Below are 27,956 nucleotides of genomic sequence, written 5' to 3'. Positions count from 1 at the left end.
CGACGAATTAGAGGAGAGGAATAAAATAACGGGGCGAAATGCCGGAGGTGAGTCAGGGATGATCAACGAACTGATCGCGAGGGAAATAAATCGACGTTTCCACTCATCAAAATTAATGACGTCACGGCAGAGCAGCGGCTGAGAGTGGAAAGGGGTTCGGAGCTGGCACGGAGATGGAGGACAGCGAAGAGGACGATATGGACGTCAAGGCGGAATGGGTCGCAGACATTGGGAAAGCAGGAGAGGAGGAGGAAGGACCGGCGGATCGAGAAGAAGACGAGATGAATGCTCAAGAAGAGGAGATGATGTGCGATCAACGGGAAAAAGGAGAGGGAGAGGATGAGCAGTGTGAGGGTGAGCATCGAGAGTGCGAGGGTGAGGGTGAGGACAAGAAGAATCCAGACAGTGGCCCAAAAGGAACAACATCATGGTCTAGTGAGGAGCTCATCGGACAGGGCACCGCTTGCTCGGAAGCAGGAGATACCGCAGGAGACCCTCTGGCTGTGGTCCATCGTCTCCTGGAGTTGGCTTCCCAACCCGAGAATCGCCCAGCCATGGCTCGAGAACCGGGATGTGCTGCAGGTTTGGCCCTGTTGGCCAGACATGGAGAGCGCCGAGTGTCAAACACTGCTCTGCGGGTTAGTGGTTACCTAACCAAGCATTACACCGACCTAACCAAGCATTACACCGACCTAACCAAGCATTACACCGACCTAACCAAGCATTACACCGACCTAACCAAGCATTACACCGACCTAACCAAGCATTACACCGACCTAACCAAGCATTACGCCGACCTAACCAAGCATTACGCCGACCTAACCAAGCATTACGCCGACCTAACCAAGCATTACGCCGACCTAACCAAGCATTACGCCGACCTTGACCGGGCACTTCAGCCGACCTTGACCGGGCACTTCAGCCAACCCTGACGGGGCACGACGCCGACCCTGACGGGGCACGACACCGACCCTGACGGGGCACGACACCGACCCTGACGGGGCACGACACCGACCCTGACGGGGCACGACACCGACCCTGACGGGGCACGACACCGACCCTGACGGGGCACGACACCGACCCTGACGGGGCACGACACCGACCCTGACGGGGCACGACGCCGACCCTGACGGGGCACGACGCCGACCCTGACGGGGCACGACGCCGACCCTGACGGGGCACGACGCCGACCCTGACGGGGCACGACGCCGACCCTGACGGGGCACGACGCCGACCCTGACGGGGCACGACGCCGACCCTGACGGGGCACGACGCCGACCCTGACGGGGCACGACGCCGACCCTGACGGGGCACGACGCCGACCCTGACGGGGCACGACGCCGACCCTGACGGGGCACGACGCCGACCCTGACGGGGCACGACGCCGACCCTGACGGGGCACGACGCCGACCCTGACGGGGCAGGACGCCGACCCTGACGGGGCAGGACGCCGACCCTGACGGGGCAGGACGCCGACCCTGACGGGGCAGGACGCCGACCCTGACGGGGCAGGACGCCGACCCTGACGGGGCAGGACGCCGACCCTGACGGGGCAGGACGCCGACCCTGACGGGGCAGGACGCCGACCCTGACGGGGCAGGACGCCGACCCTGACGGGGCAGGACGCCGACCCTGACGGGGCAGGACGCCGACCCTGACGGGGCACGACACCGACGCTGACGGGGCACGACACCGACGCTGACGGGGCACGACACCGACGCTGACGGGGCACGACACCGACGCTGACGGGGCACGACACCGACGCTGACGGGGCACGACACCGACGCTGACGGGGCACGACACCGACGCCGACGGGGCACGACGCCGACGCCGCACGACGCCGACGCGGCACGACGCCGACGCGGCACGACGCCGACGCCGACGGGGCACGACGCCGACGCGGCACGACGCCGACGCCGACGGGGCACGACGCCGACGGGGCACGACACCCGACCCTGACGATGATTGGATGTACAGTGAGCTAATAGGGCTGTCGTTCATGGAATCCATGTTTGCACCATTTTTTCCCTCCACCACCAAAGGTGAAGGAGGTTATGTTTTCACCTCTTTCTGTCTGTTTGTTTGTTTGTTTGTCTGTGTGCAGGATATATCTCAAAAAGTTGTGGACGGATTCGGATGAAACTTGGGTGTGTGACGAGGAAGAATTGATTCAATTTTGGTTAAGATCCGAATGCGGATCCAGATCTGATAATTTTTTAGTGGTTCTTCACCATTGAGAGATAGTGCTAAACCGATATATAGCACGATATCTCAAAAAGTTTTGGACAGATTTGGATAAAATTTTGTGGACAGGATTTGGATCCAGATTTTCACCAAAATCTAATCAATTTGTCCTTGTTACACACCCAACCTGTCCACTAAGTTTTGTCAGAATCCATTCATAGCTTTTTGAGATATCGTGCTCACAAACAGACAGTGGTGAAAGCATAACCTACGTCCACCTTCTTTGGCAGAGGTAAGTATATGCAGTCGTCTTGTACACTCAGCGGCTGAGCTATGCTCACTCTAGGAATTTGTAGTTTTTAAAATTTGGAAAACAGCTTTTTATTTGCTATTGCATTCCTCCAGGCACTATGTTTTCTAGCCGAGAGCCCAGGAAGCTTGGAGCTGTTGCGAGAAGAACAGGCATTGCTGCCAGCCTTGCTGAGTATCCGTGATGGGTATGTATCTTATCTCAGTGTTTGTACTTATGATTGTTATGACTTTATTGTCGTGCTTTGTTTGGTCAGAATGGTTATTATGGTCTCGGTCATTGCCGACAGGGGCGATGCTCCAACAGAGGCGAGTTCTGTGGCTGCTGATATAATCGACTTCCTCGACGGCTGGGGTCTCGGCCGAGCCGCATCTTCAAGGATTCTCGAGGAGTGCCCTCTAAGCACTCTCGAAGGGCTTGCGGTCTCAGTGGATCGGGCTGAGGGCCGGGTGGCGCGCCATCGAGCACGGTGTTTTCTGGGTCGTGCAAATCGTCGTGCAAAAACCATTACTTTACAGATCGATGGGCTGGATGACCTGGTGAGCAGTCAATGCGGGACCTGAACTGGGCAACATCGGTTGTGTAAGAGAAAATTGGCTCGAGATTTGGGATGTTTAGAAAACTAAACATTGGAGATGACATGTCATATACCAATGATGACATGACATCTCAAGCGAATGAAGTGAGGAACAGGCTCAATATCACCTGGAAAATTGTTTAACGGACCAAAAAAGGGGGACGAAGGATTGACTGGATCTGTCGGTCTGAACGTACATCCCAGAATACATTGTAGTAAAATCAATGATGCAGTTCAGTGGGTTTTCCAGAGTAAACTGATGAAGAACTGTTTTTTTTTTTTTGTTTTTTTTTGTTTTTTGTAGACCTTGTCGAGGCTCGTGTGAGAGCTAACACACAACACGCATCAAGGGGGCATGAGACAAGAGGGGCGGGAGTGGGAGGGACAAAACAGTGGGGAAGAGGCACATTCGGAGATCTGGGACGGGGAACATGGGGAATAGAAGATGGACATTACAGGGACTTTCAGGAAGGAAAGCAGGGAATTTGAAGGAAGTGGGCTTGGGTGGATTATCGGGGGTAGAAAAGATCGAGGATTTGGATGGGGTGGTGGATAAGAGGTGGTGGTGAACAGCTGTTTTGAAAGCCTGGAGGGAAGAATGGGAAAGAATAGAGTGAGGGAGTTTATTCCAAAGGTGGGAAAAAAGAGGAATGAAAGAGTGATGGTGAGCAGTGATTCGTGATTTTGCTCATTTTACCAGAAGGGGGTTGTTGGCTGATCTTGAGCGCCCTGAGGAAATGTGGTGGGGACAAATCGCAGAGAGAGCGGGGGAGGGGCGAGGCTGGAGAGGAGACGGTAGAAGACAGAAAGACCACTGACCAACCTGCGGTGATTGAGTGAGAGGTCCAAAGACTCGGCCTCATTACGGGAGATGCCGATGATCCGAAATGCCTTGGTTTTTTTTTTACAGCGTGAAGCCGAAAAAGGTGGGAGGCAGGTGCACCAGCCCAGAGGGGAGAGCAGTACTCCATCAGGCTACGGACAAAAGCTTTGTAAGTGATCAGGAGCTCAGGAGGGCCGAGGAAGGACTTTGCACGATGGAGGATTACCAGTCGGCAACTGACTTTGGAGGCGAGGTTTGAAATGTGGCTTTCCCAGGAAAGTCATGGCAGATAGTGAGTCCCAGAAGCTTGAAAGAAAGGACTTCTTCCAGAGGATTGTTGAGAAAGTGGATGGGGGGGGGGGTTCAAAACGGTCCTTTCGAAGAGACATACTGAGAGTGTGACATTTGTCCGGATTGAAAGACATGTTCCAAGTGTTGGACCAGTTTGTGATTTTATCCAGATCTGCAGTGAGCGAAGAAGCTGCTGCCTCTCAGTCTGAGGGATGACAGATGGTACGGCAGAGGGTGGAGTCATCAGCAAAGAGATATAGAGCATTTTCCAGAGAGTCGGAGAGATCATTGATGAAAACCAGAAAAAGAACAGGGCCCAGAATGCTACCTTGAGGAACTCCAGCCTGGACAGGAAGAGGGGATGAGAGAACTCTATTTTGGGCCACACGTTGACTGTGAGAGGAGAGGAAGTCTGCGTGGCATGAGTGGAGATGGCCTTGAATACCATGGGAAGAGAGTTTGGTGAGTAGTGCAGGATGCCAGACTGTGTCAAAAGCACGTGATATGTCCAGGGATACGGCTCGGATTTCCTGTCTGGCATTGAGGACCTCCACCCATTGATGGGAGAGCAGAAGCAGCATATCCAGGGTAGAGTGACCTGGTCTGAAACCAAATTGATGATTGGAAATCAAGCCATTGGAGAAGAGGAAGGATTTGATGTCTGAAGCGATGATGGATTCCATAACCTTGCTGATGATTGGGAGAAGGCTGATTGGTCTGTAGTTATAGGGATCTGTTTTTGCACCCTTTTTATGCAGGGCAGTGATGTTAGCAGATTTCCAAGCAGATGGCAGATGACCTTGAGCAAATGAGAGGGTGAATAGAACAGAGAGAGGGTGAGCAAGAGCAGAAGAGCAGGCTTTGAGGACACGTGGGCTGATGCCGTCTGGACCAGTTGCAGAATCTGAGTCGAGGTTTGACAGCAAGCTCTCCACCTTGTCAGGAGAAATGGAAACAGAGTTCAGGGACAGTTGGGTGTGACTGGGTAAGGTGGGTAGAGAAAGTGATGGGTTTTTGACGCAAGATTTAGCTGCAAACACCGAGTTTAGGCATTCAGCTTTTTCACGTGTGGTATCAGCAGTGCGGCCATTTGAGGTAAGGGAGGGGATGGAGGGGGAACGTGCACCAGAAACCGGTTTGATTAGATGCCACCAGGATTTTGAGGAGGGAGAGAGGTTTGAGACTTGAGACTTGAGATGAGAAAGATGTTGTTTTCTGGCTCTCCTGAGGGTAGATACACACTTGTTCCGAGCTTTATGGAAGGAACTGAGATTACCCTCAGTTGGGTTTGCTTTCCATGAGGCAAAGGCAAGTTGTTTCAGGGCAACTTCCTCACCACAAGCTTCAGTGTACCATGGGCGGCAGGAAGGGTAGGACAACTGAAGACGAGAGGGGATAAATCTGTGCATGAGGGAGAGTAAGTTTCTTTGAAAGAATTCCCAGGATGAGTTGATGTTTGAGAAAGTAGCGATAGGAGACCAGTCTATAAGTTTGATGGCTGCTCGGAGACCCTGCCAGTCGGCTTGAGTGAAATGCCAGACTCGACGGCGGTGAGGTGGTTCTCTGATAACAGCCAGAGAGATGTCCACTTTGACAAGGACGTGGTCAGAAGAACCGATTGGAGCGAAGGAAGAGCAGCACGTGATATGTGAGAGTGAATGAGCAAAGCTGCTGCCTCTCGGATGGCGGAGGACAGACTATTAAGGTTTTGACATTATGGCAGTGCGGTTCAGAATGAAGGGATCAGGCAAGCTGATCAAGGTTAGAGCATATTGCAGGCCCATATTACAGGTAGGGATAACGAGAGTACGTCAAATTGCAGGTTGGTGAAGGGAGGGGGTCATGAGATTGGGTTGGTTTCCTCCTTGAAGGACTTTCTTTGCAGATTATTATTATTATTATTATTTTATACTTGTGCTGCAAATTTAATTGAGGTTGTTGGAGTTGTTTATTTTCTTGATGACTATTTTGTTTCCGCAGGAACGACGCACTATGTGTGAGGAGGCTTTGCTTGGAGTCCGAGGTGTTATCAGCTTCACTTTTCAAATGGTGACTCAGCGTTGCGTGTTGCGGACCCGTGCAGACCTGCCCACTGAAGTAAGGCTTGTGCTCTTATCCAACGCTTGTTATTTAAACCTATCTTTGAATCCAGCCATGGACCTTTGTAACTGTCCAGACTCATGATTTTGATGTTGTTGAGAACCTTGAAATCGTTTTGGGTGTGTTAATATGCTTTGTTTCCATTCTCACCCAAAAGTAATGTACTCAATGGGTCAATTCCTTCCCCACTACTGTATTTCAATTGACTGTTTTATTTTGAACATGAATCGGAAAACAAACCTGCATTTTAACAGTCCTGTCGGACCCCGCTATTCACGAGGGATACGTTCCTGAAAAATGCCGCGAATGTCGGGGCAATGTTTTTTTTTTTTTTTTTTTTTAAACATTGTCTAGGCTCGTGGAAGAGCAATTGCACATAACAAATCAGGACCCAACATAAGAAAGGGAACAGCAGGAGAAAGGGGAAACGACATCAGGGTGGCGGGAGAAAATAGTTGGAGACGGACAAACGAGGGATGCAGGATTGCAGGTCATGATGAGGGGTAATGGAAAACTCAAAGGGTGGGTAATATGGTTACAGAAGCAAAGTTATGTTTGACCAGTTTGTGATTTTTGTCAACGTTTGAGGAAACGGGAGAGGCTGCTGCCTGTCTGTGTCAGAAAAATGAGAGATGTCATAGCAGAGAATAGTCTTCAGCAAAGCGATCAGGAGGATTTTCCATAGTCGGTGAGATCATTGATGAAGATTGGGAATAGGATGGGGCCTAGAACACTGTCTTTGGGTACTCCAGCCTTGATATGGAGAGGAGATGAAAGGATTCTGTTGAAAGCCACACATTGACCATGAGAGTGGAGGAAGTCAGTAATCCAAGAGTAGAGTTGTCCTTGGATTCCATAGGCAGATAGTTTGGAGAGCAAGGTAGGATGCCAGACAATATCAAAAGCTCAAGATATGTCCAGAGAGACATCCCTGATCTCATGTCTGATGTTGAGGGCGTTCATCCATTGTTCGGTGAGTCGAAGCAAGCTTGTCCAAGGTGGAGTGACCAGGTCTGAATCTGAATTGGTGTTCTGAAATGAGGCTGTTGGAGAAAATGAATGATTTTATGTTGACTGTGATGATGACTTCCATGACCTTGCTGATGATTTTTGGAAGTACAATAAGTTACTTGGACTGTAGTTATGGGGATCCGTTTTTGCACCTTTTTTGTCATGCTGTGATGTTGGCTGATTTGCAATTTCCGAGGTGGATATAGGAGACCAGTCCTGAGGTTAATTAAAAAAAAAATTAATAATAATAATAATAATAATAAAAAAATGCGAATGTTAAAGTTGGTCACACTTTTACACCTTGCGAATACACGGGGTCCGCGACGAGCCGACACCACTTTGGATCTGATTTCACCCCAATCGTACATGTGCAGAGATGAGTGAGATAATTATTTTTACCCTGTCTGCCAGTGCTGGATGAACCATTAGGCAGACAATGCATGTCCCTTAGGGCCAGCCAAAAATTCAGGCCAAAAATTATTTTCACATTAAATATTTGTCTTTTTTGTATTAAATATTTTGTTCTTGAATTGGTTCATCTTTTGTCTGGGGTCCATTTCCATGAGCCCGAGATCTAATTTAAATTTTTCAGGCCATTCTCTAAAATTTCAAAATGTGCTGTTAGCCAGCCGAGGCTTAATCCGGCACTGCTGTCTGCCTTCCTGGCAGTCAAACAAGATTGAAAATCATTCAAAACAGGAAACTTATGTTTTTTCGTGATGTCATAAAGGACACAAACAACAGGCATGAAGAACTAATATAACATGTTGAATGAGGTTTTGTAAACGACGCTGCATCAATGGCGGTAAACTTCTGAAATAATCTTTTATCCAACATTTAAAATCTTTATTTTTACCGATGCCAGCGAAGGTGGATGGAGGTTGTTTTCACTCCTGTTTGTCTGTGAGAAGGATATCTCAAAAAGTTCTGGACGGATTCGGACGAAACTTGGTGCACAGGTTGGGTGTGTGGCAAAGACAAATTAATTTGATTTTGGTTCAGGTCGGGATGCAGATCTGGCGTAGCAGTTGGATGCAAAACGTAAACTGTTCAGCCTGGTGTCCAGAGGTATGCACGCTACCGAATGCTGTTCAAATTTCACTCAATTGAAAGACTAGAACTCTGGAGAACAGAATTTTCTTTTTGGCACTTTCAAAACCATTCCCTCAGCAGTATTTGGACAAAATATTACGTCATTTTACGTCATCACGACCAATCAAATTTGTCGCTTGCAGAACTCTCACATCTTGTTTCTGAAGACCACATGGGGCAAGGTGTTCTTGGAACTCTTCAGCTACCTCCGCCTACCTTCAGTGGTGGAGGTTATGTTTTCACCCCGTCTTTCTGTCTGTTTGTCTGTGAACAGGATACCTCAGAAGGTTTTTGACGGATTCGGACAAAATTTGGTGACGAGGTTGGATGTGTGACGAGCACGAAATGATTAGATTTTGGTGAAGATCCAGCTCTGGATCCTCAAAAAAAATGTTTTTGTGATTTCCTCACCATTGAGAGATGGGACCAAAAAACGATTTTGTGTATGTATATATATATATACACACACACACACACACACACACACACACACACACACACACACACACACACACACACACACACACACACACACACACACACACACACACACACACACACACACACACACACACACACACACACACACACACACACACACACACACACACACACACACACACACACGTATTAGGGTGGTCCAAAAACAGCAAAAAATAAAAACAAATTCAGATGTTGTCTCCACAAGCCTTAAATTATTCCACTATGATTCAATAATGAGCAGAAGAAAATTTAAGTTGATAGGACGTGATTTAGAGGTCGCTCCATTTGACGACTTTTAGTTTCATGAGTTGGTTAAATTAGGGTATGGTCAGGTACGATTACGGGTACTTCTGGATGTCCAAGGTAGAAATGGAGTGCATTTTCAAACTCTATGGGGTCCATTTCCTGTAAGAAATGACTGCATCGACATTGAATTCACTACCATTTCGAAAATATGACCTAAAACAAGATTTATCATTACTGGAGTTGAGTAACTAATCCTACTCATTTCCATATTTTCTAATCTATAATTAATTTGTGGTCCGTCTAAATATTTCTTGGAGTAAATCGACCCCACTGAGTTCGAAAATGCAGTCCATTTTCACCGAGGAAGTTCAGAAGTGTACGGATTCGCATCTCACCGTACCCTAATTTTTCAGTCAATGGAATTACAAAACTATTAGAATATTTCTTCTCATTTACCAAATACCACTATCATCTCCGCCTCTATTGCTGTCTCCACTCCCGCCTGAACTTATTTCTCGCCGGCCCAACATCCAGTGTTTTAGATTCAATGATTCACGAAAAATATGTTATTTATTTATTTAGTTATTATTATATTAAACTAGCGATACCTGTGCACATGCACGGGATAGCAGTACAACATAGCTGGTAGCAGACGACAGACCGTACACGGGGAATGACAAAAATACGCATTGTGCAAAATGCAAGTGGTACGATGGAATGCCAAGACTTCCCAAACATTGTTGGCATGTCCGCTAAGTGCCACAGCAATTTCATAAGGATCGTGTGACGGCGAGCCGAGTTTTTAGTGTGCAAGCTTGGTATTATAATAGAGATTAGGGTACGGTGAGATGTGAATCCGTACACTTCTGAATTTCCTCGGTGAAAATGGAGTGCATTTTCAAACTCAGTGGGGTCGATTTACTCTAACAAATGTTTTGACGGACGACAAATTAATTATAGATTAGAAAATATCGAAATAAGTAGGATTAGTTACTCAACTCCAGTAATGATAAATCTTGTTTTCGGTCATATTTTCGAAATGGTAGTGAATTCAATGTCGGTGCAGTCATATCTTAGAGTAAATCGACCCCATAAAGTTCAAAAATGCACTCCATTTCCACCTCAGACATCCAGAAGTACCCGTCATCATACCTGACCATACCCTAATTTATTCAAGTCGTGAGACTAAAAGTCGTCATATGGAGCGACCTCAAAATCACCTCCGATCAAGCTAAAAAAAATTAATGCGCATTATTGGATCATATTAGAATAATTTTAAGCTTGTGGAGCAACATTCTATTTTTTTTCGACTTTTTTGGACCACCCGAATGTGTGTATATGTATATATATGGGCTGTTCCACAGGACTATGCTACATTTAAGGGTCTTATCTTCAGGAGCTATCACAGAATTCCTAAAGTATCCATAGAATACCACTAACATGTTTTGAGGTGTATATAAATGTAGATATATACTATTGATAGCAAAAACCGCTATTGTCATAAAATTTTATTCACTGTGATGGGAATAAATCTTTGTCTTAAGTGTTGTATTAAAAACTAAATAGATTTACCAAGAGTTTTATATGAATACATACGTTTTTGATTGAGACTGGTTTAGATTAAAAATATAAAAAATGACTTTTTACAGCCATTTTTCCCTGCTGTGCAGGGGTTAGGCTTTTTCTTGAGGCAATGTTTTATGGCCGGATGCCCTTCCTGACGCCAACCCTGGTCGCCTCTTACGACACACAGGGATATGGTATACCTATTCTAACCGGGGCATACACCGGGACCAGTACACTGGTACTCACTTCGCCGACCTCAGATGGATGACAGGCTGAGTCAACCCCCTGGTGTTAATTCAGCAGCAAACTGGGGTTGAACTCAGGACCCTGGGATCCTGAGCCGCCACCCTAACCACTAAGCAACACCAGGCTTAGACTGGTTTAGATTATATGTGTAAAAACACTTTACTTATGATATCCCAAATCCTGAATTTGCCAAAAATATACTTTAATGTGAATGCTGGGGGGTTGAAAACAGAGTAACGATCGTTATGCTATTGGTCAATTCGTCATGAAAGAAACAAAATCCTCAAGCTGCACAACCTTTAAAAATACGGTCTTGTTATTTTTGTGATAACATAACTTAACCTAAATGACAAATGTGTAACAAAGGCTAACATTAGTGGTAAGTCCATATCGCCGTAAAAGCTGTACAAAAATCTGGCTTTCCGATTGCGGTACAAAGTCACGTTTGTTACAGAAGGCTTTGAGCAGGTCAGAGGTCGTTGAATAATCATCACTACGAGAGCCGAGAGCCTAGCTATACGTGAAGAACACCCCATCAATAAATTGTGCTGGGTTAGATTATCTTCTTACTGTTGGATTCCAGTAGTGGAGGGTCAGTCTTTTATTTCCCCTCATTTGCAAGATAAACTGGACACACTTAATCTGGACTATGTATGTCACACAATGGTTACCCATTACTGTGGAAAGGCTCGTGTGTGTGTGTGTGTGTGTGTGTGTGTGTGTGTGTGTGTGTGTGTGTGTGTGTGTGTGTGTGTGTGTGTGTGTGTGTGTGTGTGTGTGTGTGTGTGTGTGTGTGTGTGTGTAATATATATATATATATATATATATATATTTATATATATATATATATATATTGTTTCAAAAAGTTGTGGACTAGTTATGACAAAACTAAGTGGATCAGTTGGTTCGGTGACAAGAACAAGCAAATTCGATTTTTGTTCCAGTCCGGAATCAGATCAGGTCTATCGGTGGGCTACAAAACGTAAACTGTACAGCATGGCAGAGGTAAGCGCTCTACCAAGTGCCATTCTAGTTTATTTATATTCCAGACCAATGAGTATTGTTGAGATCCTAAATTGATATGCTTTGAGGGAAGGAATTGATTCCACGCAAAAGGAATTAATTGAGGGAAGGAATTCTGGCGTTGTCATTGGTGTCTTGTTTCCCAACCTCTCGCATTCTTCTCCTGCTCATCGTTGAGCTTTGTTTTGTCTGGATCGTCTCAGAGATTATAATCCATTTTATGAGATTTTTGATATTACACTTAACATGTGTTTCACAAAATCACATTCTTCCTTTAATTAATTGTATATTCACAGAATCAATGGCAGAGCTGGAAGGCATATTACTTGGCACTTACACCCAGGCGCAAGTACTGAGGAATATTTTGCATGTTTGCCCTTCAGAAACTGGGCCTGGCTATTGCAGCTACACGTGTAATGTCAGCGCAGAAGGTGATTCGGAATGAGCAAGGAGAAGAGGTAAGGTATGAATTTAATTGATTGAACTTCGTTCGACTTGGACTTGAGAATTTGCGATTAAAATTGTATCTCATTCAGACATGATGGTGCAATATCTTCACTTCCCTTTGAGCAGTGCCTTTGAACACGATGTATTCACTTACCTTTGAGTTGTCTCGGTTGGGTTTTATTTTCTTGATTATAACTGTTGGCTTGGTGCTTCACAGGCAGGGGATTGCATTACGAAGCTCACTGCCCCTGGATGGATGTTAAGCCAGATGTCCTATTTGCTAGTCTTACTTGCTGGATGATGATTGCACAGTGTCTTTTGATGTATATTAAGTGAGTTATCATCAGCACCCTGAAGAAATGACAAATTCCTTCCGTAACTCACGGGGGCACTGCGTCAGCGGCACGTCCATGCTCTTAGCAATGATACAAACCAACAGCCATGTTTTGCACACAAATGAATGAATTTCCTGATTTTCTGTTTTGGTTGAGTCGTTACATGTTTTCTTTGCCTTACACAAGGAAATTAGATGGAGGTGGAGGCCGTTGGGCCCATCATGTCTGCGTCACATCAACATCAGACCGATTTATCAACACCAGACCGAAAAAAGAAAAATCATTTTTTGTAGTTCCCCCCCGCCCCCCCCAGGGGAGGGGGCATGGGCAAAGACGATTTTTGGGTGAAAAAAAAATCAAGCACACAACACCCCTTGACGAGACCACCACCAACAGCATTCCGTTCACGTGCACACCATCACCCATCAATGCTCAAACTACATAAAAGCCCTGTCAACATCCCCGTACCCCTCTATCTCCATAACTTCCAGGTATCTATCTAATTCTAATTTAAACTTATCTCCTGTTTCTGCTGCCACTACCTTTCCAGGGAGACCATTCCATGCATAAACTACTCTGAGTAAAAGACCCCTGTCTTGTGACCATCTTAACTCTCCTCTTCTTTCCTCTCAGGAAAGATTGGACCCCCCGGTCCTATCAATGTCTACTGTGTTGAATAATTCATCTTCACTTTTTTTATCTATACCTTTCATTACCTTAAACATCTCTATCATATCTCCTCAGAACCGCCTCTTTTCTGGTGTACGAAGTCCTGTCTCCTTCAGCCGCTCCTCATAGCCGAGTCGAGCTAGGCCCGGGATCAATCGAGTATCCCTACACTGAACCCTCTCTTTGGTATCTATGTCCTTCCTGAGTTGTGGTGACCAAAACTGCACAATATTATAGATGTGGCCCTCACTAAATTCCTGTACAATGTTAACACCACCTTTTTGATTTATAAATGACCCCCCCCCCCTCCGAATACAACCTTAAACCATGCTTGCTTTACCTATGGCTGCCTGGCATTGTGCTGCCTGCTTTCCTCCCATATCTATTACCACCCCAGATCTTTCTCCTGTGTGACACGTTCCAAAATTACCCCTTCCATCCTGTAATCTCTCTTTTCATTGTTCTTTCCCATCCCCAACACCTTATACTTGCTCAGGTTAAATTCCATCTGCCAATCTTTTACCCAATCTATACAAGTATCAATACTTTCCTGAATCTGATCACCACCCCTTCTGCTATCCACCTCACCTCCAAGCTTTGTGTCATCTGCAAATTTGGAAAGCTTACTCTTCACTGCACTATCCAAATCGTTGATGCAAATAATGAACAGTAATGGTCCGAGTCCTGATCCCTGAGGTACCCCACTACTTACATCCTCCCAGCAAGACATCTTCTCACTCACAGCCACTCTTTGCTTCCTACCACTAAGCCAGTTTGCAATCCAATTAGCCACCTGACCAGCCACTCCACAAGCCCTCACTTTGGCTAACAACCTCCGATGTGGTACCTTATCAAATGCCTTCTTAAAGTCTAGATATATTATGTCCACTGCCTTTCCCTCATCCACCCAAGCAGGCACTGCTTTATAGAACTCTGAAAGATTTGTTGGACAGGAACTACCTTTGGTAAACCCATGCTGACTACCTTTAATTAGTTTTGGATTTATTTAAATGGTTCCTCATCTGGTCCCTAATTAATGTCTCCTACACCTTCCCCACAACTGAAGTCAAACTAACAGGTCTGTAGTTTCCCAATTCTTCTATAGATTCTCTCTTCAATAATGGTGTCACATTTGCTCCTCTCCAATCCCCGGGTACCCATCCTGACTCCAGGGAACTATTGAAAATATCCGTTAATATCTCACTTACCTGCTCAACCACCTCCATCAATACTCTTGGGTCCATATTATCTGGACCCGGAGCTTTATCTTCTATTAGATTACCTCGCTGTTCCTTTACTTCCTCCACTCCAACCTTCCTCACCTCGTTGATAGATACTCTCAGCTATTGGCAATTCTCCTGACTCTTCTTGTGTAAACGTTGAAGAAAAATACCTGTTTAATAAGCCTGCCATCTCACTTTCCCCACGAGCCACTCTCCCGGTGTTTTTCCTCAATGGACCCACACTGGTCCTAACCTGTTCTTTTCCCCTGACATATTTAAAGAATGCCTTGCTATTATGTTTAGTATTCTCAGCCACGTCCTTCTCGTACTCTCTTTTGTCTTGCCGAGTTATTTTCTTAACTTGCCTCTGTTTACTCCGATAGTGATATAAATCTAACTCCAGTCCTGCTATTTTAAACCAAATTAATTCCCTCTGCTTATCTCACTACTCAACCACCCTGGCCTCTTTCTGCTTCTAGTTTTACACCTCATTGGAATGTACTTACTCTGCACTCTGCACATTTGCTCTTTCAAGGTTTCTCATTTCTCTGATGCTGATTGTCCTGTTGTTCGCTTCTCCCAATCGACATCACCCAACTCTCTCCTCATACCCTCAAAGTTTGCCTTCCTGAAATCTAATAGCCTTACTCTACTATCCTGAACTCTAACCCTTAACAGAATCTTTGCACACACAATGTTATGGTCACTTGCTCCACCATATTTGTATCGTTATTTAAAAGGAGGTCGAACACTGCACTCCCCCTCGTGGGCTTATCTACAAACTGGGTCAAAAAACAATCCTGGACTAAAACTAGGAAATCCTCATCTGCTCTGCCCTTTCCCTGTTCCTGGACCCAATCTATCCCAGGCAATTTAAAATCCCCCATAATCAATACTCTTCCCTTACCAGATGCCCTTTTTAATTCTTCATGTATTCCTCCTTCCTCCTCTTCCTTCACACCCAGAGCTTCATAAAAGCATCCTACCAGTATCTTACTGTTTTTACAATCTCTAATCTCTACCCAAACAGAATCCTCAACATTTATTCCTTGTTTAATGTCACCCCTTTCTCTTGATGCAATGCTGTCGTTTACCCAGATTGCTTCTTCTCCTCCTCCTATTCTCTCCTTCCTATCACACCGATACACCTTGTAACCTTCTAATCCTGTCCTCCAGTTACTCTCGTCTTTAAACCTTGTCTCATTCACTACAACTATATCATACTCCTCACAATCTACTTTGGCTTCAAACTCTTCCATCTTATTATTTAAACTTCTGGCATTGGTATAGAATGTGTTTAACTTTTCCCTTCTTAAAATTCTATTTTCCTGCCTGGCTTTACTCATCACAATTACTTCATCCTTTCCGTAATAGCTTCCCCACCCTCCATTGACCTAAAAACGCCTGAATTCCTTCCTCAATTCCCACTGCAAACGTTGCTGCCCCCTTAAGATTTAACATACAGTCATCATTCTGGAAACACTCCCTTTGTCCTCTAAATGATTCCCACTGCTTCTTAAATGTAAAACCTTCCTCCCTACACCATTCTTCCAGCAATTGGTTAATATCGATCGCTCTGTTCATAATTTCTATTTCATTTCTTAATCTTGGGATAATCCCAGAAAACATTATCTCATAACACATTGCTTTCAACCACTTACCCAATATCCTGCATCAATTTTTCAAAACCTCCGAGTGAACTTTCCCTAAATCATTCGCTCCTATGTGTACCACAACCAACTTCTTCCAACCGTGACCTGACATGGTCATTTACCATTCTTTAAATGTTCCCAACTACTGCTCCATTGAAACTGCACAGAACTCTATGTCTATGATCCTTCCTGCAGAATGAAGAATCAACATTTAATTGTCTCATCATCCACAAAAACTGTCGCCCATACCTCATTTCTACCAATCTCTATTGCTGCAACCAGCCTGCTTCTGCTGCACCCAGAGCATGGCCTGCTTCTGCTGCACCCAGAGCACGGCCTGCTCCCACTGTACCCAGAGCGTGGCTGTGGGCACAACCATCAGGTCCAACCCAAAGCGAGGAATAGAACAGCCGAAAGGAGTGTGGGTCGGGCACGTAATCAAGTCGGAACAGGGGGTGGGGGGGGGAGGACCCACCGGAGGAGTCTGACTCTGCCATGGTCCTCCACCCCCCACCCCCCCACAGCCATGAATTCTCTTCAAATTTCAAGTCAATCGGATGAAAATTGAGGATTTTTGAAATATCACCGAATTTGTTGACCTTTTGGCTGATGTTGACCTCAAAAGTAATTGGTGGTTGAATTCAGTGACCTGATAGGCAAATCTTGTTGAAATTTCCAGTTGATCAGATGAAAATTGAGGATTTTAGAAATTTGACAGCACTTGACCTTTGGCCTATGTTGACCTTTTGACCTCAAAAACAATAGGCTTCTTGCTTATGATGAACTCTACCAGGTGGTGAAGATTCGTGGAGATCGGTTTAAAATTGTGACTTGTAGGAGATTGACAGACAGAATAACGCACAAGACCAACCAATACACTTGAAAAATCTTCAATTTCCTGAAACAACTTGCCTTAAAAAAAATTTTTTGTATGCATTGTCGAGGCTCATATGAGAGCTAACACACAATGCACAACAAGGGGGGGCAGGAGACAAGAGGGGTGGGAGAGGGAAGGACAAAACAGTGTGGAACAGAGACATATCTGCGGAAGGGAGAGGGATGGGGCGGGGAACACAGGATATACAAGATGGACACCACAGGGACTTTCAGGACCTTACATGACAGGGAACTTTCAGGAAGGAAAGCGGGGAATTTGAACGAGGTGGGTTTGGGGTGTATTAACAGGGGAAGAAAAGATCGTTGTTTTGGATGGGGGAAGATAAGAGGTGTTGGTGAACGGCTGTTTTGAAGGCCTGGAGGGAAGAATGGGAATGAAGAGAGTATGTGAGTCTATTCCAAAGGCGGGGAAAAAGAGGAATGAAAGAGTGAAGGTGATCAGTGATTCGTGATTTTGGAAGTTTTACCAGAAGGGGGTTGCTGGTGGACCTTGAGCGCTCTGCGGAAATATGGTGGGGACATATCGCAGACAGAGCAGGTGGGGGGGGGGGGCAAGACCAGAGAGGGGATGGTAGAAGACAAAAAGACCACTGACCTGCTACGGTGAGAGAGTGAGAGGCCCAAAGACTCAGCCTCACTACGGGAGATATCAATGAACCTAAATGCCTTGGTTTCTACAGAGTGAAGCCGAGAAAGGTGAAAGGCAGGTGCACCAGCCCAGAGGGGAGAACAGTATTCCATCAGGCTGTGGACGAAAGCTTTGTTTGTGGTCAGGAGCTCAGGTGGGCCGAGGAAGGACTTTGCATGATGGAGGATGCCCAGTCGGCGATTGGCTTTGGAGGCTTGGTTGGAAATGTGGCTTTCCCAGGAAAGATCATGGCAGAGAGTGAGACCCAGAAGCTTGAAAGAAAGGACTTCTTCCACGGAAAGGACTTCTTTGCCTCACGGAAGGCAAATCCCACTGAAGGCAATCTCACTTCCTTCCACAAAGCTCGGAGCAAATGTGTATCTACCCTCAGGAGAGCCAGGAAACGACCTCTTTCTAATCTCAATTCTCAACTCTCAAACCTGTCTCCTTCACCTAACTCCTGGTGGTGTCTGGTTACCTCATCACCGAAGATGAAGCACGTTATGTTTTCACCTCTCTCTCTCTGGTTCTCAAAAAATGTATCAAAGTTGTAAATGGATCTGGATGAAACTTTGTGGATAGGTTGGGTGTGTGACATGGACAAACCGATTCGATTTTGGTGAAGATCCAGATCTTAATCCACTTCTAAAAAATTTTAACTGATTCTTCACCATTGAGAGATTGGGCCAAAAATTATATATAGCACGATATCTCAAAATGTTGTGGATGGATTCGGACGAAACTTGGTGGACACCTTTTTGTGTGTGACAAGGAAGAATTGGTTCAATTTTGGTGAAGATCCGAATCCGGATCTGGAATACGAGAATTATTTAATTTTTAAAGTTATTATTCACCAATGAGAGATAGGGCCAAAAACGATATATGGCATGATATTTCAAAAATGTATTAGGCCCGATATATTCTTGTGGATCAGGCATTACGTAGCGGAGGTATACGCTCTACCAAGTGCCCTTCGAGTTAAGTTTGTTTCTGGTGTATGTTCCCCCTCCATCCCCTTCCTTACCTCAAATGGCTGCACAGCTGACACTGCACGTGAAAAAGCTGAATGCTTAATCTCCGCGATTGCTTCTAAAACTTGTGTCCCAAACCCATCATTTTCTGTACCTACCTTACCCAGCTTTTCCTGGACTCTGTGTCCTTTTCTTCCGACAAGACAGAGTTTGCTGTTAAATGTTGACTGATTTGTTGGGAGCGGGGGGGGGGGGGGGGAATGCACTATAATTGACCCCACATGACACCGGCTGTAATTTTCTTTTGTTGATACGTTACTCTGTTGTTTTTTTGTTTTTTTAATGATTTTATTTTATTGGTAATGTAGGATGGAGATTCACTCCCTTCGTCACAATCATTATCATTTGGGTTTTTACCGCTATTGAACATATTGGTCGGTATCTGTTCTTCACTTCACGGACGTACTTTCGAAAATGGTGTTATCACGTACACTCGTGAGGTCTTGCTGAACCTGCGTTTCAATGGTATTGGTGGTGCTACGTTAAGATATTGTGAACTTGGTATTTGAGAATGGTGCTTTTGGAATCAAGGAAATTTTTTTTTTTTTTAACGAGGTTCTCACGGAGGTCTTCATCAGCAGCTCCAATGCAAAAACCACAAGGTACCCCTTCCTGTTTTGACTTTGATGAATTCTCGCTCGGCGAAGAACAAAACTGATGAATTTGTTGCCCTCCTGAGGTTTTGACTGGTACTATCGGACCTCGTCTGCGGTGCGTTTCACTGAGACATTGCTTGGTGAAGGGTATGACGTGTCCTTCGATGGATTTGAGATGATTAGAGGCGAGTCATCGGGCAAGACCAAAGGTGGTGGGTTATGCATGCTGGTGAATTTGAATTGGGCCAAATATTTTTACGGTACATGAACGTCACTGTTCCAAGGATGTGGAAATGTTGACGGTATCTTTCCGACTCGCCGACCTGCCATGGGAATTTGGTCAGTGCACTATTATTCTGGCATGTGCATCGGAACAAATCGCAGAAGGTTACGATAGAGCGACCGCCCGTTCAGTGGATCAATTCATCCTGGTTCTTGGGGACTTGAATGGATGTGACCTTGTTTGGGAGCTCCCTCAGCTCCATCAGTTTGTGAATGTTGCTACCTGTGGTAACAGGACATTGCGTAAATGTTTCGGCAACATTGTTCAAGCTTATGTGGCGAAGTGCGCTCCTGCGATCGGACGATCAGACCATAAGGTGGTCCATCGTGTCGATGTATAGACCAAAGGTGAAAAGAATGCCAGTTCTGTGCAAGAGGGTTTAGAACTACAACAGTGGAGAATACGGTGAAGAAAGTACTGCGCTCTGTCATCAGAAAGTGTAAACGATCGTACAGGGATAAGATTGGAGAACAACTACACCATGGTGATGCTCGTAACGCTTGGAGGGGTCTCAGAAATATGATGGGCATGAACGAGAAGATGAATGATGGTAGATTTCCCATTAATTTCCCCGATTCAAAATTTGCTTAAAAATGGAAAGACTTTTTCTGGTAGATTTGATGTTCCAGGGAACCGAGTGAAATGTGAAACTTTCTGTGAAGATCTGGATATTCGAGCGTGTCCCATGCCGGCAATTTGTGAATCCGATGTCGTGAAGTGCTTCAGGGAGTTGAGTAAAAGGAAGGCTTGTGGTCTCGCTGGCATGAAGTCTTGTATTTTGAAAGAGTGCTATTTAGAACTTGGTAATGTTTTCACTTGATTGTTTCAGTTACTTTTAACCACTCACACTGTTCCTATTTGCTGGAAAAAGTCCATCATTAGTCCCGTGCCAAAAAATGTTCACCCAAGGCAGCTCAATGATTATAGACCTGTTGCCCTTACCTCCATCCTGTGTAAAATGTACTGATTCATTAATCGAGAAGTTTATAATCTCAGATGTAGCTTCCAAATTGGATCCTTTACAATTTGCATGCAAAGCAAGACGCAGTGTTGAAGATGCATGGCTCGGTTTGCTTCATCTCATCACAAGTCACCTTGACCAGAATGGAACCTGTGTTCGTGTATTATATATTAATATCTCATCAGCCTTTAACACTGTGCAACCATTTACCCTTCTGAAAGTGTTGGGTGACCTGTGTCTGGACCCCCGTATACTACTCTGGGTGGAAAGTTTCTTACGAGACCATCCTCAGCGGGTGAGGGTGTTGGCTTTGTGGTGAGGGTGGCTGGCTTGGGATCTTTGGGTCATGAGTTTGAGCCCCGTTGGCCACTGAATTGACACCAGGTGGTGTTGACTCAGCCTGTCATCCTTCTGAGGTCGGCGAAATGAGTACTACTGTATTGGTATCGAGGCACAGCATCAGCGGTATAGTTGTGCCCCAACAAATGAGAGCTAACTGGAAGCCAAGCTGCCATACGCAAGAAGAAGTGGGTGGGTGTGAATGGTAGTTTATCAAAGTTATGAATGTTAAATACTGGTGCTCCACAAGGCTGTGTATTATCACTTCTACTGTTCAGTCTGTATACAAATGGATCTGTGACCCTCAAAGAAGTGTGTAACTTTTTAAAGTATGCGGATGATACCACCATTGTTGGCTGTCTTTCAGATCAATCGTCCTTTCTATCGTACTTTGATGAGATTGATGCATTCATTAAGTGGTGTGGGCACTTTTGTCTCACTGAATGTTTGCAAAACTGGATCGAGATGATTTTGGATTTTAGGAAAGGTCACAATCATGAGCCTGTTTCCATAAATTGTGATAAGGTAGAAATTGTCAACAAATTCAAACACCTGGGCACTATTATTGATAACAAGCTAACTTTTGATGAAAATACCACTGCTGTGCACAATAAATTGATGCAAAGATTGTATCTTCTCAGGAAGTTGATTTAATTTGGTGTTCGCTCACGAGTGATGCAGATGTTGACTAATAAGTCACGACTGAGAAAGGTCACAACACTCTCATTTAAAGTGGGTAGTCCTTCAACCAGCATGGAGTCTCCATACTTGCGAGCATTGAAAAGGAAGATGATGCATGTTTTTATCGATGAAAGCCACTTCTTGTGCAGACTTTTTGAAAAATTGCCATCAGGGAGATGGTTTTGTGTGAGGCCGATGAAGAAGACCATTTTCAAAATGTCATTTTTACCATGTGCACTAAACTCTATTTCCCAGCCATTTGGCTGTTCAGTCCATCTTCCATATTTTTTTACCCTGCTTTCTTATTCCTTTTCATGTTTTGTGTGTTTTTTTTTTCATGATGATTGAACTTACAGTGTCACCAAAGAGGAATTTCTCTGGATGCAGGACCATAATAATAATAATAATTATTATTATTATTATTATTCTGCAACCGGTCCAGACGACATCAGCCCACTTGTCCTAAAAACCTGAACTTGGGGCATTGTGTTTATCAGCCTTCTCCCACTCATCAGCAAGGTCATGGAATCCATCTTCGCTTCAGATATCAAATTCTTCCTCTTCTCCAATGGCCTGATTTTCGATCATCAATTTGGATTGAGACCAGGTCAATCTAATCTGGACTTGCTGCTTCTGCTTTCCCAACAATGGATGGAGGTCCTCAATGCCAAATATAAGATCAGAGCCATATCCCTAGACACATCGCGAGCTTTCATTACGGTCTGGCATCATCCCGCCCTACTCACCAAACTCGTCTCACCAAACTCGTCTCACCAAACTTTCTTCTTATGGTATCCAAGGTAATCTCCACTCATAGCTCGTGGACTTCCTTTCCTGTTGCAGTCAACACGTGGCTCTTAATGGAAATCTCGCAACTCCTCTTCCTTTCAAGGCAGTGTTCTGGGTCTTGTTTTTTTTTTCTGGTTTTCATCAATTATCTCTCTGATTCTCTGGAAAATCCTTTTTATCTCTTCACTGATGACTCCACCCTTTGCCGTACCATCTCTCATCCCTCAGATCGGTAAGCAGCAGCCTCTTCACTCTGCATACGTGAATAAAATCACCAGCTGGTCAAACACTTTTAACATGTCTTCCAATCCTGACAAATCTCACACTCTTTCTATGTCTCTCCAAAAGGACCATCTGGATCCCCCCCCCATTTAGTTTCTCAACAACCCTCTGGAAGAAGTCCTGTCATTCAAGCTTTTGTGCCACATCATCTGCCATGATCTATCCTGGGAAAGCTACATTTCCAAGCTGTCCTCCAAAGCCAGTTGCCGACTGGGCATTCTCCGTTGTGCAAACTCCTTCCTTAGCACACCTGAGCTCCTGTCCACACCCCCCCCCCCACCTCTGGAACAAATTCGCACACTCTCTTCAATCCCACTCTTCCCTCCAGGTCTTCAAAACAGCTGGTCACCACCATCTCTTATCTTCCTCCATCCAAAACCATCATCTTTTCTACCCCCATCAATCCTCCTCAGACCCACCACCTTCAAATTCCCTGCTTTCCTTCCTGAAAGTCCTTGTCGTGTCCATCTTGTTTATCCCATGTACCCTGCCCCATCCCTCTCCCTTCCACAGATCTAATGTCTCTGTTACCCACTGTTTTGTGCTTCCCTCTTCTGCCCTTCTTATCTCCTGCTCCCTTTGCAATGTGTTCTGTATGTTGGCTCTTATGCGAGTCTTGACAATGTATATAAAATAATTGAATTAACAAATCGACAGACAGGGATGAAAACTTAGCAAGAAAGCATCTGAAAATGCAAAGCCTGTCCGCTTTGTATTTGGACTTCTTTTTCTTCCGTTTGCTAAACGGTACTTTTGACCAAATTATTAATTTGTCTTCTCCATATTCTCATAATAAAGCTTTGTTGAAAGTTTGATGACAAAAGCTGAAATAGTTAAAAAAAAAAAAATAGTTACGGCACACGTGCACACGTGATTGCAGTGAGAGATGGGCTAATAATAATAATAACACAGAAACCTGCTTTCCAACCGAAATTGAGCCAGACATATGAGGTTCCACGTGACTGCATTACTCCACGTGCATGAAGGCTGCTGACCTCACAAAGGCTATTGTGCAACATCTGAGATATCTTGTGAGCCCTCGCTGATATTGATCCTGCCATCTATCTATAATTCCAGCAGTGTGTCTGTCTGTGTCTGTCTGTGTCTGTCTCTGTGTCTGTCTCTGTGTCTGTCTCTGTGTCTGTCTCTGTGTCTGTGTCTGTGTCTGTGTCTGTGTCTGTGACCGCCGTTTCTCGACAACCGCTGGTCCGATCTAATTGAAACTTGCCAGGTATATTGCTGTGCACCCGAGGATGTACCTTTTCAAGGTTTGATATTAATCGGACAAGTGCTTCCCAAGTTATGGCCATTTATTTACCAAACCAATGACAAGACACGTTGTTGCGTGGGCGTGGCCGATGGGAAAGGGAAGCTCAGCCGCGTTCGCAAATTATGGGTTACAACGTACGGATTTCCGGATAATGATGACTTTGTGTATTCTAATCATTTCTTATGCGCATTTATAGATAAACAAATGCCCCAAGTTATGATCGTTTTCATATTAGCTGGTGTATAAAGTTCGGTAACATCAGAGTGCTGGTATGCTCCGAACCAGTAAGTAATTTTTTTTCTCTCTTCTCTTCTCTTTTTGTTTTTCCTTGCAAGGACATTGAATTGACGCTAATTGAATAATTGGCCATTAAAACCTAAATTGCGAGTCATCGTAACTGTGATATGCGAAATTCCACGCCACCCACGTACGGGCACACAAGAGCGAAGAAACTGCCTGTGTGGTTGTTGTTTGTTGCTCGCGGTTTGAATATTTATTTTTTATTTTTATTATTATTATTATTTTTTTTTTTTTTACGGGCAGCCTCGTTCCCCATTTCGGGTTACAACGTACGGGCTTCCGGATAATGATGACTTCGTATATTCTAATAATTTCTCGATTTCTGCGCATTTATAGATAAACACAATGCCCCAAGTTATGATCGTTTTCATATTAGACGGTGCATAAATTTCGGGAACATCAGAGTGCTGGTATGCTCCGAACCAGGAAGTAAATTATTTTTTTTGCACGTTTTTTTTTCGTGTATTCTAATAATTTCTCGATTTCTTATGCGCATTTAAAGATAAACACAATGCCCCAAGTTATGATCGTTTTCATATTAGACGGTGCATAAATTTCGGGAACATCAGAGTGCTGGTATGCTCCGAAGCAGGAAGTAAATTATTTTTTTTGCATGTTTTTTTTTCGTGTATTCTAATAATTTCTCTTATGCGCATTTATAGATAAACACAATGCCCCAAGTTATGATCGTTTTCATATTAGACGGTGCATCAATTTGGGTAACATCAGAGTGCTGGTATGCTCCGAAGCAAGAAGTAAATTATTTTTTGCATGTTTTTTTTTCTCCTCTTTCCTCTTCTCTTTGTGTTTTTCCTTGCGATAAAAGGCAAAATCAATGCAAGCGATAATTTGTGGATTGCATGTGAACATTCTATATGGGCACGCACGACTTCCGCATCGTGATGACTTACTGTATTCTAATAATTTCTCGATTTCTTTTGCGCATTTACAGAGAAACACAATGCCCCAATCCAGTTGTCGTTTACGAGAGCGAAGGAACGGCCTGTGTGGTTGTTGTTTCTGGCACGCGGTTTGAAAGTTTTTTTTTTTTTTTTGCATGTACGGGCACATGAGAGCGAAGGAACGACCTGTGTAGTTGTTTCTGGCATGCGGTTTGAAAGTTGTTTTGTTTGTACCTACGGGCATGCAGTAGTAATAATAATAATAATAATAGAAGAGGATGATGATGCAGTAAGGGCCCACATTTTATGTTTTTTTTATTATTATTTTTCATTAATATTTCTTTTAAAATCCCTTTCAAATGTCTTTTTGATGCTCGTCACTGTCTGGTAGTTGCCCAGCTCACTGCTTGAAGCCCGCTTCAGATGTGCAGACTTGGCGGAATTTTGTTTATTACTCTCCACATTGGTCAATTCTTAATGTTGATGCAAATTTTTTGAGGAAGGGAGGGGGTGGGGAGTTGGGAAGAGGCAGTGGACTGATTTCACAGAGGTGCTATAAATGTTTGTTGCATCCCTTTTGGATCGTGCCATTTGTATCTGCTTCTCTTCAAACTCCACAGCGTCGCATACATTCATCAGCCAGTCCATTGCTTGCTTATCTTCCCATTCTAAGCTTTTCTGTTTATCTCCTCTTGTCACATACTTGCTGCAGCAAGTAGACACTCGCAGTAACCTCACATACTGCTCGCATCTATTCCCATAATTTCTGCCTGACCTAACCTTATCAGTCTGCACATCCCATTGCTGTCTATTCCTCAACTCCTTTGTCAATGTATAAACCTTCAATCCCTTATCTGTATCTTCTATAAACATTAACCTCTGTATGGAATTTCTGAGTGGTGAGTTGAAATTGACTGAATCCCATAACCTTGAGGTATTATGAGTCCATATCTGGAGATTAATGTTGGTGCACAGGTAACATCATTGAGTTGTTTTTTAAAAAATTATTTAATTTTTATTTTCCTTTTATGGATCCTTCCTACCCCTTGCAGGTATTGCTTCCTCTCACCCCAGAGGGAACCGCAGCGGCTGCAGTTTCGCTCCCCAGCTACCTGCCAGAGGATGATGAAGAAGAGGGAGTCCCCGCAGCACCGTACAAGGCTATGTCCGCGTTAGGTGGTGGGCTGGGCGATGGAAGACAAGGCTGGATGACTGCTGCCGCTAGTTTTCTCACACAGAATTTCTACTGGTAGCAATGGGTGTGTAAGACTAAGTTCTAGTTTGATGGTTAGCCGACTCCTATATATATCTACTGTACATAAATATACAATTGTAGATTAGCGTCGCAGTCCACTTGCGTGAGGCATTTTGGTGAAAATTAAATGTAGAAAGTGACAGCCGATGAGAAGTGGTGGCAACGGATGAATGTATTCGTGGTTTGCAGAAGTGTTTGACGCCATCTTCAGGTTATTTGTTGCATCATTATGTTCTGAGCATGAAGTGCAGGTTTATTACGAGTTTGTTTATTTATTACAAGTTAGCAGTGTTAACCCCCCCCCCCCAACACTGCTATCACCACCCACTCCCCCTTCATTCTATTCCTCATCTCTTGGTAGATTTGCAAAAATAGAGCAGTTTTGTTATGCTTCATGTGTTTCCAACTTGTTAATTTAATGTTAAAAACAACAACTTTCCTTTGTATTGAGCTGATGTTTCAGATTAGAGTATTGCACTGATATTTAAATATAAAGCAATGAAATGAACAGTTGTTGCTTGACTGATTGGCATCTGCAGTAAGGAGAACCTTTCCAACAAGTCTTAGGATCATCAAGATATTAGAAATCCAAGTGGGTCAACCTTTAAACTACCTCTGAACGTTGATAATTTGAAGGGCAACTAAAAATTTGGTTGGCCTTTGACTGTTCTTTCACATGATGCAGGAAACCCAGGTTCAAATCCCACATACCGTATGTTTTTGTCCATTGTCTACTAATGTCTATTATTCATGTAAAAGTACACTGTGACGTCTACTAATGTCTTTGTCCTGCATGTGGCGTGTGTCCAAGCTCCTCCATGAGCTTTAGACCGATGTAAAAAGTTGTCATGTTGAGAATGAAGACCATGCAGCATTGAATGAGGTGATGACTTGGTATTGTTAGATCAAGGGGATAGAAAATAGTTGTTACCAGGTGGAGCGAAAAATGGGTTAAGCAATTGGTTCATGTCCGTCTGTCCACAAACGTCAGTTTATGATCAAGGTACAACTTATTTAAATTGAAAGTTACATTTGAAGCATGAATCAGAAAACGAACCTGCAGTTTTATCGTACTTTAGCTCAAATTTGTCCTGATTGTGTATGCGCAGACAGTGATACTATTATTATTATTATTATTATTATTATGTTACTCTGTCTGTCTGGCAGTCAAACAAAATAGAAAATCATTCAAAACAGGGAACTTACTGCTTTTAAAGATGTTGTAAAGGACACAAACACCAGGCACAAATAACTAATGTGATGTGTTAAATATGGTGGTGTAATAGACACTGCGTCAACGTTGGTAAATTCCGGAATTTGTTTAGTTTTACGACTTTTACAATCTATTTTGTTTAAATTGAATTGTATACTTTGAATACTGTAGAACACAAATCACCTTTGCACCTCTGAGAGCCTCCAGTTTTGCAGTACTTGGACATGTTCAACAAGAGTAAGAATTGCTTT

General features: G+C 44.3%; 1 protein-coding gene across 3 annotated transcripts; it reads left to right on the top strand.

Moving 5' to 3' along the window:
- Window positions 1-48: 48 nt before the first annotated feature.
- LOC147028364 (armadillo repeat-containing protein 1-like) lies at window positions 49-26,803 on the top strand. Of its 3 annotated transcripts, none has more exons than XM_085878687.1 (6): window positions 49-638; window positions 2,590-2,681; window positions 2,784-3,033; window positions 6,166-6,282; window positions 12,336-12,415; window positions 26,290-26,803. In XM_085878687.1, exons 1-6 carry the CDS (start codon window positions 174-176, stop codon window positions 26,411-26,413), a joined length of 1,128 nt encoding a protein of 375 aa, XP_085734813.1. In that variant the 5' UTR covers window positions 49-173; the 3' UTR covers window positions 26,414-26,803. The 3 variants fall into 3 exon arrangements, with proteins under 3 accessions (XP_085734813.1, XP_085734814.1, XP_085734812.1); XM_085878686.1 differs by having other exon boundaries at window positions 55-638; window positions 12,336-12,410; XM_085878688.1 differs by lacking the exons at window positions 12,336-12,415; window positions 26,290-26,803 and adding an exon at window positions 12,249-12,323.
- The last annotated feature ends 1,153 nt before the right edge of the window (window positions 26,804-27,956 follow it).

This window comes from Eptatretus burgeri, chromosome 4, assembly GCF_056783735.1.
Source record: "Eptatretus burgeri isolate ZD-2024b chromosome 4, Ebu_testis_v1, whole genome shotgun sequence".
In the NCBI taxonomy this organism is placed as follows: Eukaryota; Metazoa; Chordata; class Myxini; order Myxiniformes; family Myxinidae; genus Eptatretus; species Eptatretus burgeri.
The sequence above is the reverse complement of the archived record's forward strand: the minus strand, read 5'-3'. Positions and strand labels throughout refer to the sequence as shown.

What these genes read in the sequence shown, in the direction of transcription:
- LOC147028364 (XM_085878686.1), top strand. Translation starts at nt 174, where the DNA reads ATGGAGGACAGCGAAGAGGACGATATGGACGTCAAGGCGGAATGGGTC. An exon ending in TGTCAAACACTGCTCTGCGG is followed by an intron (nt 639 to 2,589) that starts GTTAGTGGTTAC and finishes GCATTCCTCCAG; the next exon opens with GCACTATGTTTTCTAGCCGA. An exon ending in TTGCTGAGTATCCGTGATGG is followed by an intron (nt 2,682 to 2,783) that starts GTATGTATCTTA and finishes CATTGCCGACAG; the next exon opens with GGGCGATGCTCCAACAGAGG.